The sequence below is a fragment of the Microtus pennsylvanicus genome, chromosome 19 (assembly GCF_037038515.1).
Source record: "Microtus pennsylvanicus isolate mMicPen1 chromosome 19, mMicPen1.hap1, whole genome shotgun sequence".
NCBI lineage: Eukaryota > Metazoa > Chordata > Mammalia > Rodentia > Cricetidae > Microtus > Microtus pennsylvanicus.
Window position 1 is genome coordinate 21,198,274 of NC_134597.1, and position 16,351 is coordinate 21,214,624.

Sequence of the window (16,351 nt, forward strand, 5' to 3'; positions counted from 1 at the left end):
CATGATTCCGTTATACCAACAGTCTACACAGCATGATCCTGAAACACCAACAGTCTACACAGCATGATCCTGGAACACCAACAGTCTACACAACATGATCGTGTTATACCAACAGTCTACACAGCATGATCCTGAAACACCAACAGTCTACACAACATGGACCTTTTATACCAACAGTCTACACAGCATGATCCTGGAACACCAACAGTCTACACAGCATGATCCTGGAACACCAACAGTCTACACAGCATGATCCTGGAACACCAACAGTCTACACAGCATGAACCTTTTATACCAACAGTCTACACAGCATGATCCTGGAACACCAACAGTCTACACAGCATGATCCTGGAACACCAACAATCTACACAACATGATCCTGTTATACCAACAGTCTACACAGCATGATCCTGGAACACCAACAGTCTACACAGCACCCAGTTGTTTGGGCTACTTTATCGCCTCCTATTTACAGAGTAGAAGATTCTCCCTCCAAACCAACGGCATGGTTTTATTCATTCAAATTTAAGAGTCCAATGGACAAAATAAAACAGTATTTCCCAGTACTAATGTAAAAAACAAACAGCAGGGTAAAATTATTTCTAAGATGTAATTTCTCTTTGACACAGCCATAATTCAGTATTTAAATGATCATTATTAAATAATTTTATCCAATGGTCAATTCTGGGTGTCTCTTTTTAAGTACTTGAAAGAACATTTTGTATTTCAGTGATTATGACAGTAAAATTATGCAAAATTTCCCTGTAAAGCTCACTTTTTTTCCCCTTTGGTTTTTTTGAGACAGGGTTTCTCTATATAACAACCCTAGCTGTCCTGGAACAAGTTCTGTAGAACAGGTTTACCCTCAAACTTATAGTGATCTGTCTGCCTCTGCCTCCTGAGTACTGAGATTAAAGATGTGCACCACCAATGCCCAAAGCTTACTTTAAAAAAAAAAAAACAGTCTTTAAGAATATTGCTAGAACGTTCCTGAAACATATTTGCTACCATATAGTTTAGGCAGCTTTAGTCCTAAATAAGCATATCTGTGAAATGGCATTTCATTTGTATTTTAATAAATAAAGCTTGCCTGAAGAGCAAAGAGTAAAACACCCTACAGGTCAGCCTTACAGACCAGGCAATGTTAACACACACCTTTAACCCCAGTAGCCACACTAGTTGCCATAGAAATTAGGTGGTACATGCCTTTAACCAGAGTGGTGTACACCTTTATTCCTAGACCTAGAGAGGATTATAAGACAGGAGGAAACAGCTCTCAGACACAGTCTCATTCTGAGATTCCTGAAGGCAGGATTGCCATTTTGGACTAAGGTTGAGTTAAGAGTTAGTGACCGGCTGTTTTGCTTTATGGATCTTCATGTTGAACCCCAATATCTATCTCTGAGTTTTTATTAATCATGTTTCATATCTGAGCTCTGAAGAAAATAAAAACTGGTCCTGAAGAATATTTAGTATGGCCCCTGACATCTATCAAACAACCAGTCCTTGACTGGTCCAATTAAGTGAGATCACTGGCCATTGCCAGCACAATCCACTCAAAGAGATTCCAATTAATGACACAAAACAACAGATTGCTGGGATGTTAAAAGAAAATTCAAATTCCAAACATCTATTTACAATTTATGAAAATCCTGCAAAAAACTATTGAGTCTAAATGTGTGGCTAGAAAATTAGGACCATATAGTCACTGAGACCCTTTAATGAGCTCCTAAGGCCAGCTAGTATCTAAGGGAAGCCTTGATTTTGCCAATCACTTTAACGCAGAAATTCTTATGCTAAGTGACTGAAACATTGTATGTGTCAGTGCATGATGTAGAGAATAGAACTGTAAAAACAGTGGATACAAACTTCCTGCATTCATTCATCACAACAGAGCACATCCCACATCAGTGGATGGTGAAAGGAATATTATTCCTGCCGTCCTTGGAAGCCTCTCTCATGAAACACCCACTTGTGTTTCTTAGCTTTGATTATACTTATGCAAAACAGTCAAAGAGAAGGCTTCATCTGTGGCTGCAAAATCTGTTAAATAACATTGCGTATTTGGTTGCCAAAGGCCCAGGATATACCTCTTTTTAGGAAGAGTTTCAAAGAGTATTGTCTCGAGATTATCTAGAATTTGCCCCATCCCACAGATTTTATTGTTGGTCTCTTTTAGGCTTTGATTGTATTAAAATTTCATAATAAGTCCTTGAGTTTCTAACTCAAGTGTTTTCTTCCTTATTAATGCTCTAATGTTACACTTCTGTTTGAATAGATTTATATACCCTTCTAAATATCACAAGCAGTCATGGTATAAATAATGAATAAAGTTTAGTAGGTGGTTCAATACTGAGATTTTTTTTTAGTGGCCAGAAAACTGAAATAATTATTTAACTTCTACTTAAGTTTACATTTCAATCTCTCCCCCTGTATCATCAACAAACAAACTTTAGCCCTCATCAAACACACCTTCAACAACCATGGAGAAATTCCCCTGCAAGTTCATACACTAAAAGTTATGTATTTCCTGAGACCCAAGTTGGAGCTTGTGGACTGTTGCATCTAGCATAGTCCTACGTTGATTCCATATGTTCCAGTACAAGTGTACATGTCTCAGAAGTTTCTACAAGACCATACCTGGTTTATATGGGAGATATCTCGGCTTCATCCTTGTCTGAAACACCTCTCTTCTCGGCCCTAGATCTCCCCTATATAAACTTTATAATAACATTTTCTTTTCTTTCAGAACCCACTGTAATTGTTATCATTACAATTTCTTGTTTTTATCAGGTTAATACCTTCTCTAATAAATCTGATTCCTCTATATTTTGTCCATGTTACTTGTAAAATATCTTTAGTACCTATTATAAAGGAGAACCTAATCTATGCTCAATAAATGCCCCCTAATTCAGTTATGCTTGTTTCTCCATCTAGTAAATTAACGATAGAAGATTATGGGAGAAATCAGAATATAAGGCAAGCCCAGAAACAGTGACAGACTATATAGAAGTGAGTTAACCTATAAGAGGCAGATTAAAGAACTCAGGGATCATTGGAGTCCAGAGGCAAATTGTCTTAACAGCTATTAGACATTAAGACACTCTCTAATAGTCCATAATTGCATCATTACATCAGAGGTTAGTATAATAATTGAAGCCATCAAGAAGGGTTAGCCCTTGATGCATGGTTAAGATAAAAGTAAAATTAGTAATTCACCTTTAAATTGCATTCATTGAGTGTTTCTTTAACATGTTTCCTTTTCAGAGGTGAGCTTCAGTTATTGAGAAAAATCTGCTCATTTGCATTCTTCTTCCCACTTCCTAACTCTGTTGGAGAAATGAAGTGTTCCCTAACCTCACATTAGAGTAAATAACTTTACATTGTAACAATCCTCTTTTGTTCAATTTTATAGCTGCATGAAAATTATTTTCAAACTCCCCTTAGTGTTTATATTAACGAAAGAATTAATGCTATAGAATGATTCTAGCAAATTTTGCTATAGAAGACGGTGTCCTGTACGGAATGCAGACCAAATTATTCCTTACTTTGCCAGTACAAAGTAAGCGATGGCATTTCCACTTGAATTCTAAATTAAAGATGACCTTGTGCTGTTTTGAGAAAGGCTGGCAGCTGAGGTCACCCCAGTGTATTGTGATAGACAGTGTGGCATTGTGCATGGCCCGAAGGCATGTCCACTGTGTGGATTACAGCCAAGCTAAAGGATTAGACAGTTTGGAGCATTCTATCATTTTATTTGAAAATGATGGTCAAAGTCGTGGGCAGCAACCATTACCACTTTCATAAAAGGACAGTAGCATTCACTAACTCTATCATTTCAGACAGACAATTCAGCAATTCACAACAGTACTGTGAATCCAACATATTCTGAGTTGGGTTCTTGTGACAGTCACAAAAGCAGTATTTCTGCTTCTACAGTTTAAAAAAAAAATATCTACACTGCATCGCTAAAATCCTTGCTACCACATGGCTAAATCATTGAAGAAAATACAAGAAAAAATAGACATAAAATTAAACATACAACAGTGTTGGAGTGTTAAAGTAACTTCACCCATTTTTCCTCAATAGCTTAGTGTTTAATAAGCTTAATATTAGATGAAAAACAAATTTCTAGAAGGTCTTCACTAATAAAGGCATGAGCAAAATATTTTTAAATAAATCTGATCTATTGCCACCAGTTCTGAATGAGCCTTATAAATGATTTCTGAAACAGCGACTTTTAAGTAGACTATTTTGATTGATAGAGAGTTATTTTTAACTTTTGTTTCTTTCAAGAACAGATTAAGGGCAGCACAGAAATATGTTTGAGATTGAAAAGCAGGTGGAAAAATTCACACTTCTGAGCAAAATGCATTGCCTCTAATCTTTGGATTTCTACTTCGTCCGAACGAACATCTTCTATAGATAGGGGGTGTGAAATTCTCTGTCGCTTAATGTTGAGGATAGAAATAAAGTTGTGACTTACCATTAAAATTCACAGCCCTGATGTAACCCAGTAGCTCTTTTCCATCGATGGTGCCCATTCTTGGGCAAAGGCCTATGTACCCTGGGCAGAGTTCTTTGTGCATGTTGTGCAGGGCATATGCCATGGAATACACTGCATCAATTACAAATTGGACCTTTCCCTCCTGTTCATAAGATGAGTCCCGTGCAATCCGCTCCAGCCCTGCACAGAGAAAGCAAAACTGTCAATGGACAGACAGTATTAGATTGTAAAGAGACCAGCATGGTGATTTCCATCCTTTAAATTTAATTAGACACAACTCTTTTTTTAATGTTAGTCCTGTCCCTAAAAGTGAGGTTTTTATAATGGGTTTTTGGGTTTTAAAAGGTTTTTTTTTCTTTAATTTAGAAAGAGCAGAAATTATTTAACTAGCAGCATGAGTATATAAAAAATCATAATAGAAATAATATATGACCGTTATCTCTGTTTCCTCTTTGAGTGCCATTTTATTTTACTTTTCCATAACTATATAACATTTTGGTAATCCTATGATCTTTGAAGGAAAATGTATAAAGTGAAGTTGTTTTCATCTAGTTTTGTTTCCATGGAACCACTGTATTGGTGGTCGAATGCAAGGTTCCTCTCCACTTCATATCAATTCTTGTTTTCAAAGTGCTATATTTAGAAGTAATTTTGTAAGTATTAAATGATAATGTTTGCTTAAGTGACTCTGGATATCTTTAAAAGAATCATTCAATTTGTTTTCTCTTTGAACCCAATTTTCTCTTTTTACTTTCTATTAGAAAGATGTAGGCTACTCAAAATGAATGTTAGTGGGAATAATTGTATGCATATTTAGTCATAGTTAGGGCTGATAACTTTGCAGTATATAGGTTGATGTTTACCATTTAAAATGCAATAGCAGTAGAAAGTTTAAAAATGAAAAATAAGTTAGACATCAGCTATAACTTAACTGTCTGATTTTGAAGATGAAGAACCTGGGAATTTTGAGAATAACAGTCACAAGGCACATAGAACACAATCTAGAAACTTTTCAAGTGTCAGATTAAAAACTCAATATTTTGTTTTTCTTATGAGAGAAAACATTCTAAATGTACAGAGCTTGGGGTATGAGGAAAAGAAGAATAAAAAGAAAAAGAACATATTAGAAATTCCTACCTATCATCCCAACCTATGCAAACTTTATTCATCTGAAACTAAAGCATGTACTTCAGACTTGCTCATGGATCCCAGTTATGTGTAATAAATAATCTTTAAATACAGTTAAGTATTTACTTTCCTAACATTATGTATACTTCTTCTAAATTTAGTGAGTTATAGTAAAATGGTTAATACCGGGGTGTTTATACTGCAATAAAGTCAGTTAACTGCTTATTCAATAATCTTCATTTGAAATTAGACATTTTTCTTCAGCTGTCAATCATTTCTTTTCGACCCCATTGGCTGGGTCTCTGGACCTCAAAGCCTGTCATGACGCTAAATTCTGCTCTTCCACTTAATACATGAATTTCCTTTCATTTTTCTATTTCTAATAACCATTCTCCAAAACTAAATGCCTTTTCTCCCAACCTCAAAATCTACACATACTCGATGCTGTCAATACTTGCAACTAGACATAGTAGAAATCCAAAAAAGAGATTAAAATACTATATCAAATTAGTAATCAATTAAAGTCATTTGGGAAAAAATAATTTCTTGGAAAAAAAGAATTGTATAGCATTTTTGTCACTTGACTGCAAAACTCACGACTGTAATTGCTTTGTCTCTAGAAACAACTGCATCTGAGTCACACCCATTCTAAAGTTGGTTTTTCATTGTCAGAGCTAAAATGACTATTTTCCTAAAACCTCCTTTTAAGGATATTTGAGTTTAGAAAACTAGGAAACACAGCAAGTTTTCACAAAGAAGACCTCCAAGACTCCAACCAAGGCTACAGAGGCCCCTCAGCAGTATGATCTAAGTCACATATCATGCAGGTATGGGAACTAGCTCCTCTCCATGTCTCTGTGTTCCCTTCACATCTTGAATGCCAGGACAGTGACAGTGATGCTAAGGCCAAAATTTCATCATCTTCCCTGGGAAGCAAGTTTTCCAGCTCTACCTCAAATTTATCTCCCACAGTTTTAACCACAAAATAGACAACTCATAAATATATTTTAAAGAAAGACAACAGCAACTGAAATATCGGTTATTTTTAGACTCTTATCACGTTTTCAGATACTCTGGTAAGTTCTGAATTGATGATTTTTCCCAGGACATGAGCCCGAGACCTGAGCAATCCTGGAAAAGCCATGGTATTTGCTGAGGAAACAAAGGGCAGGAAAGTCAGGAAGAGAAAACTGTCTAAGATTGAGCCCTGGATGGTTACCCACTGTTTCCTTAACATTGATCTACTGAGCTTAATGAATCAATGTGAAGTTCAGTCGGCTTACAGCTGCTATTCCAAATCTCGCCCATCCCCACAAATACAGACTCTCACAACCACCCTATATTTGCGGGACTCAAATCTCCTGACATGGAGACACAAAGGACCTGTTATTTCAAATACTGTGCAGAAAACTGCGACCTGGCCAGGCTGGTCTGGGTACTGTATCTTGGGACCCATGACTTCCTAATCCACTAATCATAAAATTAAAAATATAAATTGATCCAGATTATTTTATGGTATGGCTGTATGAAGATAATTCTTTCATTGGAGTGCAAATAAAAGAAAATCTAATGCATAGGGAAAACATTATCTTGGAATGAACATTTTATCCTACAAACAGAACAAGAAATTAAAAACATATATGGAAAAGGTTTCTGAGCTGATTCTTAGTGGAAAATTAAGACTTCGTCAATTGACAGGAATGGACACAGCAGAAATTGTAGTACCTTTTACTAATGAGGAATTTCTTCTTTATGGGCAGAAAAATGAATATTTAAAAAACTTGCAGTAACTCTTTGGGAGAGATTAACAACAGATATCCCAAAAGCAAGAGACTTTAATTCATAAAAAGAACCAATTGGGTCCTTTCTCACATTGTATAGGAAACACCAATCTCTGGAGTCCCTACAGTCTGTACTGATGCAAATAAATCAGGAAAAGCAGGTTATAAATTTAGGCAGGTTAGGAAATTTAACTAAAGTGTCTCAAACTCCTTATGATTCTGTGCATAATTCAGAATTACATGCCGTTTTCATGGTATTAATGGATTTAACAGAACTCCTCAAGAAACTCACTGACTCTCAGTATGAAGAAAGAGTTGCTTTACATATTGAAACCACTGAACTTATTCCTGATGAATCCTAATTAACTCCACAATTTATACAATTACAGGGAATAATTAGGAATAGGGATAATCTCATATATGTTACACATCAGATCCCATATAGGTTTGCCAGGTCCTCTAGCACAAGATAATAATGAAACATTTTTATTAGTAAGAATTGTGCTGGGGGTCTCAGAATTTTGTTTAAAAAAAAGCACCATGTCAATAGCAAATGTCCGAAAAAGGATTTTTCCATCATTTGGTAGCAAGCCAAAGAAATTATAAGGAAATGTCCTACTTGTTCCTTGTATAATCAGATTCCATTATCTGCAGGAAGTAACCCTAAAGTTATGAAAAGAAATGAAATTTAGTCAAAAGATATATTTCATTTTACAAAATTTGGAAAATTAAAATATGTACACCATACAGTAGATATGTTTTCAGGATTTCATTGGGCAACTGCTTTGAGTTCTGAAAAGGCTGATTCTGTAATCACACACTTTTAGAAGTCATGGCTTACATGGGAATACCTATACAAATTAAAACTGACAATGTTCCAACATATGTCTCTAGAAAAATGAAATAGTTTTTGCATCTTATAATATAAGGCATATTACAGCTATACCACACAATCCAATAGGACAAGAAGTTGTAGAAAGATATAATCATAATTTAAAAGAAATGCCTCATAAATAGAAAGGGTTAAAAAAGATTCCCAGAGATAGATTACATAATGCCTTACTAACTTTGAATTTTCTAAATGCTGATGATAAAAGAACAACAGTTGTGGATAGAGATTGGACAATAAAAAAAAATGCTACTGAACTAAATCAGCCTATGTGTTTTAAAGATGTGTTGACCTCTGAATGGAAACCAGGATATGTGTAACATTGGGGAAGGGTTTTGCTTTTGTTTCCACAAGAGAAGAAAAGCTATGGACACCACCAAAATAAATAAAGATTTGATGCAAACAGGAGAGACCTCTTAATAAGAACAAGTGATAGTTTGTCAACTGATGAGGCAAGCCAACATGCAGTAAAGAAAACTCAGCCTATAAGGTTTGGGGTTGAGTTCTGTTTTTGTCTATACAAGAAAATAGAAATACCTATCTTCAGGAAGTCAAAAGACCTTGGAAATCTAGACATCTAAAGAAGAAGGGAAAACTATCCACAAAAATTACCAAGAAAGGAAAAATCAGGCCTAATGATACAAATACTATTTGCAGGGTAAAATCTCACTACCTAAAAATTAAAATCTCTTTACTTCTCAAAGATTTGTAATCTTGACTCAACTGAAAATAAAGCTAACTTTGGAATTAGAGTATGACTTTCTCATTCTCTAAATCCAAGAATGTTGTTAAAAGAAAAATTCAGAATCTGTCTCATATCAGAAGAACCACCTGGTGTGAGACAGAAAAAAAAAAAACAATATCTAAGGACTATTTTTGTCACAAATCTCTTTTTCATCATATTTAATTTTGACCCTTTAGAACATTTCTTTAAATATAATACTATCTTAAAATTTAAATGTTCCATTTTGATATTAATGTTTACATTTTCCACACCAAACAATAAACTTTCCTAACAGTGATCTCTGAAGTCTCCCAAAGAATGATTGAACCCCACACAGTAATTTTACCTAGATCATATAATGCCATTGAGCTTATAAAGACTGAAAGATCAGTCTTGGACTAAAAGTTGCTTAGGACAATTCCAAGGTGATTAGCTGAGATGGTCCACCTTCTTATACCTCTCTAGTAAGAATTTCAGAGAGCTTTACCCATTACTCAGATACTGGCTACAAATGTTACATCAGGTCTTCATGAGATTTAACAATTTTTGTAATCTTTTACTTGTTCCCATAGAGATACAGTATCTTTCCAGACAACAGGAAGTAATTCTAAAAAAAATAATATCCCCTCACAGCAGGGTGTGATGGATGGTCTTGGTTTTCCTTAAAGCTGGATAACTGCCATCTGTTAGGGATTGATAATAAGTTATTATAAAGTTTTAGGCAGAACAATAGAGATTAGACTCAGGGATCTCATATGGAATAAGAAAAAGGGGGGATAGATATGATAGGATAATAAGGTATATTATTATATTTACTTGCAAAATAAAAAAGGAACTATCAGTTTTAGATAATTTGTATTGGTATAGAATCTTATATATTGATAAAAATCCGAAGTTAGTTTTCTATTCCTGTTTAAGGTAATTTGTGTATTGATACAAATTCAAAATTATTTTGTTATATTCAACATATGTTCCGACTTATGTTTTAAAATATTTTTCTATATTGAAACAAATGTAAATTTATTTTTTCATACTGTATTTATTCTTTGTATATGTTTAAAATAGATCTGTATATTGATGCAAAGTAAGGTTATTTTTGTCATATCACATTGTACACGTCTATCTCTGGTTAAGATAGTTTTGAATATACTTATACCTACATTCTTAAAATATACTTCTGTTTACAAATTGCTTATTTTTATAATGTGATGCTTTCATCTTTAAGCTATATAAGTTAATAAGAATTACAGGTTTCACAGGGCAGGATTCCAGGCCCTCTCTCTAGCAGGGCAGGAAAGGGAGGAGAGAGTGTGGGGGAACGGAAGGGAATTGGGAGGAGGAAGGAAGTGTAAATAATTGAATAGAAAAATAAAAATTAAAAAGAAATTTTAAAAAAAGAATTACAGGTTAGTAGTTACCCATGTGTGTCAAACTTATTATAATCATGTTAGGTTTTCTAGGTACACAGGGATATATTGAACATATATAGATAATCTTTAAACACTTCAAAAACATACAGAATATGGAATTTAAAGTGTTTTAATAACTTAGAATTTTGTTGACATAAGACATGACTGCTCCTGGCAACTCCAATCTACACCCAAGAAAAAGTTGGGCACTGAAGACACTCCAAATCAAGTTTATTTTCTTCTTGGCAAAACTAGCATATTAGGCAAAAAGTTGCTCTTGCCTCAATTGCTGACAGTAAATATACTGTCTATCTAGACAAGCAAGATACAAAGGAGAGAAACTATTAAACCTTGCCAAGACAGATAAGAAAGTCCTTCAGATTTTCCTGCTTCTGAAAATTGTCTGTCAGATATTCTAGGCCTATACCCAAAGATGGAAGCCCTAATGTTGCCGAGAAACATTGGGTGACTATCCAGGAGCCAGTTGTTTCTGTCATTTCTTGCAATTTTAGGAAGTTTCTTGCTTGCACTTACTGCTTACTTAGGTAATATTACCTTCCTTCTCAGGTCTTTAATAGAGTTGAAGACTAGTTAGTTCTAATCTTCCTGAATCTTAGCTAAGGGCATATTAGGTAAAAGACTTAGACTCTTCAGGAAAGACAACTATTGGAATGATCTCTCATTTTCCAATCACCTATGGTCTGGACATCTAGAACGTGTTTCTTGCTTGATGTTGTTCTTGTTGGTTGTAGTTCCATTTTTGCAGTTTTCCAATTTCTTTCTTTTCTTTCTCCTGGAGAATACTTAATAATTTCTCTTATTGTATATTACTTTATATTAGGATTAGACCCTTCTCATATGACAAAAAAAAAGGAAGTGTTGTGGGAATTAAGTACATTTAACCATTGGTATTGGGATGAGTAGTACTATAGGTGTGGTCTTCTCTGGGTACACGATCAGATAAAGAACTGAGGACAGGGGGTCGAGCATTGTCTTGGATATGTAAGGCTTCCAAATGCCTTGGCTCAATGACCTGGTCTGGAGCTTTCCCTATCATTCCCTGGTGAATGAAGAGGCAGTGGCGCTGCTTCATTTTGTATTTGTGAATGTGTTGTTTTCATTTCATCCCTCAATAAAGAGACTTTCAAGGGTTCTCACTTTAATTCTTCCTCCCTTTTGTCCATTGATGAAGAGTTGAAAGCCTTGCAGTCACTACTCAGTATCTGTGTGATGTTCTCTTCTAGATTCCCAGTGAAATAATATTCACAAATATTTAAGAAGTTTCTCTAAGAAAACATGGTGGCAGTCACCTGTAAACTGCAATATATATATATGTATGTATGATATATATATATATATATATATATATATATATATATATATATATATATATATATATATAAAACAAAGCAAAAACCTACATGGACAACTGTGATATTTCATTGTTTCAGGAATAAAGCTGAAAGAAATAAATCAGGCATACATAGATGCATTTAAAAATATTTTTGGTTTATGATTTGCTCAGTCTTCATTTGTAAAATGTGTGGATTAAGAGGTATAACTGTATAATTCGCTATTCTATAAATTCCAAACCTTCCATCACATTTTTAGAGATATAGGGAGGCCTGAAGCTCATTCCAAGTAGAAGCCAGAAAAGCATGAATGGTCTATTAATAAGAAAGTGTGAAGAATTAAATGTTTTCCTCTTGAGAATGTGGAAACAGAAGGTATAAGAGGAGTAGAGAATGTGAGCACAGTGGGAAAGGTTGAAATCCAAAATGCAAAAACAGCCGAGGGAACATATTAAACAGGAATGTATATCTTCCATATGAATCTGTTTATACTGGGCTCAGAGCATTTCCCTATTACATAACCTTTTATCCTCTTTCTCTTCTTCCTCCTCCTCTGTAAATATTGCAATGTATCTAATTTTGTTTTCTTTTTTTCTTGCTCTGGTAGGAAAGAGGTAAAAGGAAGATTTCTTTGCCCCACCACTGCAGGCTGATGGTGGCTAACAATCATGCAATTGGCAGAGAACACCTTAGCCAAACTATTTCAAAGTAATTACTGGCCATGAAAAAATTCAGGAATCTTAAAATTTCCCATCAACAAAGGAATATATATATAAAAGTTATACTTATATGAGTTCTTGATTTTTTCATTGGTCACCATTTGTGATGGTGTGTATCTCTAATCACACTATGTAGGGTGCAAAAGCATAATTACAGGGTCAAATAAACCATAAGATCCATATTAAGAACCTGTAACCAGGATCTGAGGAAATGGAATAGTTGATAAAGAAGTTGTTGTGTAAGCTGCTACATATGACATATATTTGTAATACCAGTGCTGTGGAAGCAGATGGGGAAGACAAAATCCTAATGGTCACTAGTCAGTCAGCCCACATGAACTAGTGAAGCCACATTCAATAAAAGAATCTGTGTCAAAAACTAAGGTAGAAAGTGTTTGTTAAAGCATTTGTTCAACTATGTTCATAGCAGCATTATTTGTAATAGCCAGAACCTGGAAACAAACTAGATGCCCCTCAATGGAAGAATGGATAAAGAAAGTGTGGAATATGTATGCATTAGAGTTCTACTCAGCAGTAAGAAACAATGACTTCTCGAATTTTGCATGCATATAGATGGAAATAGAAAACACTATCCTGAGTGAGGTAACCCAGTCCCCAAAAGATGAATATGGTATGTACTCACTCATAAGTGGATTCTAGCCATAAATAAAGGACATTAAGCCTATAATTTGTGATCCTAGAGAAGCTAAATAAGAAGGTGAACCTAAAGAAAAACATATAGTTATCCTCCTGGATATTGGAAGTAGACAAGATAAAATTGGGAGCTGGGGTGGGAGTAAGGGGAGATGGGGAGAGAGAAGTGAGAAGGGGAAAATGGGGAGAGCTTGGGGGAATGGGACAGTTGGGACGGAGGAAGGGTGAATATGGGAGCAGGGAAGTAGATATCTTAATTAAGGGAGCCATTTTAGGGTTGGCAAGAGACTTGACTCTAAAGGGGTTCCCAGGTGTCCAAGGAGATGTCCCCAGCTTGTTCCTTGGGCAGATGAGGAGAGGGAACCTGAACTGGCCCTATCGTATAGCCACACTGATGAAATTCTTGCATATCACCGTAGAACCTTCATCTGGTGATGGATGGAGATAGAGACCCACATTGGATCACTGGACTGAGTTCCCAAGGTCCAAATGAGGAACAGAAGGAGGGAGAACCTGAACAAGGAAGTCAGAACCACGAGACAGTGGGGCTGATCTAATGGGAGCTCACCAAGGCCAGCTAGACTGGGACTGATGGAGCATGTGATCAAACTAGACTCTCTGAACATGGCCTACAATGAGGGCTGATTGAGAAGCCAAAGACAATGGCACTGGGTTTTGATTCTACTGCATGTACTGGCTTTGTGGAAGCCTAGTCTGTTTGGATGCTCACCTTCCTAGACCTGGATAGAGGGGGGAGGACCTTGGACTTCCTACAGAGCAGGGAAAGCTGACTGCTCTTTGGACGGGAGAGGGAGGGGAAGGGGGACTTGGGGGGAGGGGGAGGACCATGAGAGGAGGGGAGGAGGTGGAAATTTTTAATAAAAAGAAAAAAGAAACAGAAAAAAAAGAAAGTGTTTGTTGAGGAGACCCAAAGTTACCCATTAGCCTCCACGCACACATAAATACCCATGCACTGATATCTATACATCCATGATGTATATACACTGACAACAAGACAGTTCCAAAGTATGGTAAAGAGGAAAGTTTGTATTTTAGATATGAAGGAGAAAACAAGAGGAGGCATATGGAAGAGTCCAGGCCGGAAAGATGAAGTGAACATGGCCAGCAGATTAGGCCTGGTTGTGAGAGAAGAGAGTAAAGGGGGCAGGGTTGAGGCGGGAGGGGGCGGAGGGGGGAGGCAGTGAGATAGAGAGATGAAGGCAGAGACTCGAGACAGCATACAGCCAAAATAGCAGGGTAAAAAGAAGAATGTGAAGTTACAGGGAGGGAAGTTTCTGAGCTGTAGGAAGTTGGTGAGAGGTGGCTGAGAAGAGCAGCCAGGATGCCAGGATGGACTCTAAAATGTGTACCAGGTACTTGCCAGGTACTTGTGATACTGACGGAGCCTGGAGGCCGACAATGCTTTGGTATGCTAGTAGGCACAACAGATAGCCATTTGTCTCTTATGCGAGTAACAAGGGAAAATGACTCCTTTGGTAGAGGAAAATAGCTTCACAAGTTCCTAAGGAATGCTGACTTTTGTCTAACCTCTGGAATTTAGAGAAGTGGGGTTTCTTGTGGACCTGACACATTCCCATGTACATGAAAACACACACACACACACACACATACAGACATATGCAAACACATACAAATGTGAGTAAATACAATGTTATATTGTTCCCATGTATTCTATAAACAATAGATTATGATTTTGTTTTAGATTCACCGGAAGTTCTTGCAGTCTATAACGATATTCCCCATTATCTGTTAAATAACCAGCACAGATTTATACACACATCTTGACGAACAGATATAGAGGCACGGAAAGACAAAATAAAGTTGCTTTTCCCGGATTGTTCTTTCAGTGTGATCCAGCTTCATAGTGTTCATACATAAATGATTCCTATGCATTCAAACATGTTAGAGCATCTTAGTAAAGAGACTTGGTAGGATTTTCACTATTCCAACTGCTTATGTCCTTAGCCAGAGTAAGACTCAGCATGTGTGAAGAGTAATAATATTCCAGCTTGCACCATTTTTCTTTTTTAGCTTTTTTTTAGGGGTGTGGGTTTGAAACAGGGTCTCCTATATAGTCCAGACTGGTTTTGAACTCATTATTCTTCTGCCTCAGCTTCCAGAATACTGGGATTACAGTTATACATGACTTCTTCTGGACCATCCTACCATTTAAAGTGAAAGTTGGGAAGGCTTCCCACTGAGTGGTAACCTTATATATATATCAGCAGACACTATAAAGCTTTCTCCCGTGAGCAGTGAAAGCATACGTCTACAAACAGACTGAACCGTATTTCAAAATTTGAAAAGAAACAGCTTATTTTTGTCGCAGGCTGTTTAGATGCAGCATTTCTCTCTGCAACTGTGTGACTCTCATGGTAATGCTTAGGGTTTTATAGCAGCAGGAGCCGGCTCTTCCCTTTCGAAATCTGATTCTCTCGTTCATCTACAGTTTTGAAAGCTGACAGTGACTCGTGAACTTAATTGGCTATAAAATTTCATTATGCTATGCTTTCTAAAGTTAGCATTAATGCATTACTGTAAAGCACTAAATATTGTCAAAGGCTGTCAGCCATCCATTTAAAATGCCACTGTAAAGTTGTGACGAGTTTTAGTGTATGGCTTAAAATTAACTGCATACAGCAACAAAGATCTCTTGCATGTTGGGAGATTGAAGTCACCCACTATTGTACAGCAAGATTGATGCTTTCATTAATGAAATCTCAAACTTCTGAGTGCACATTATGTTTCTGGAAAACGCTCAATGTGTGTGAGTCCAAAAGATATCATGTGGACCTCAGTTCAGGTAGTTCATAATCTTTGGTGTATCATCTTGGTGTTTATTGCTTCTTTTAAAAAATATTGAAATTATTTTTCAGCAAAGTATTTTTATTTTATTGAAAATATATTTATTTTCTCATATGGTTTCCCCTCCCCCAACTCTTTCCAGATACTGCACAACTCCCCACCCACCCAATGCCATGCCTTTTCTTATTCTCTCTCTTCAGAAAAACAATCAGGCAAACAAACACACAGGAAGAATTAAAATAAAAGAAATTAAACACAAATTGAAATCCTCTTATAAAAGAATTATACAAGAAAAATGCTTTTTTTTGTTCTCCAATGGAGTCTCACTATTTATTGTTTCTTACCAAAAGGAAAAATCAGCT

General features: G+C 36.1%; 1 protein-coding gene across 5 annotated transcripts in view; it reads right to left on the reverse strand.

The window, feature by feature from the left end:
• The window catches only part of Grm8 (glutamate metabotropic receptor 8), a 799,977-nt gene that overhangs the window by 283,912 nt on the left and 499,714 nt on the right, over nucleotides 1–16,351 (reverse strand). For all 5 annotated transcript variants that reach the window (XM_075953597.1, XM_075953596.1, XM_075953598.1 and 2 more), the window contains exon 7: nucleotides 4,487–4,687. In XM_075953597.1, coding sequence (XP_075809712.1) covers nucleotides 4,487–4,687 — 201 coding nt within the window. The remainder of the gene's footprint in view (nucleotides 1–4,486; nucleotides 4,688–16,351) is intronic.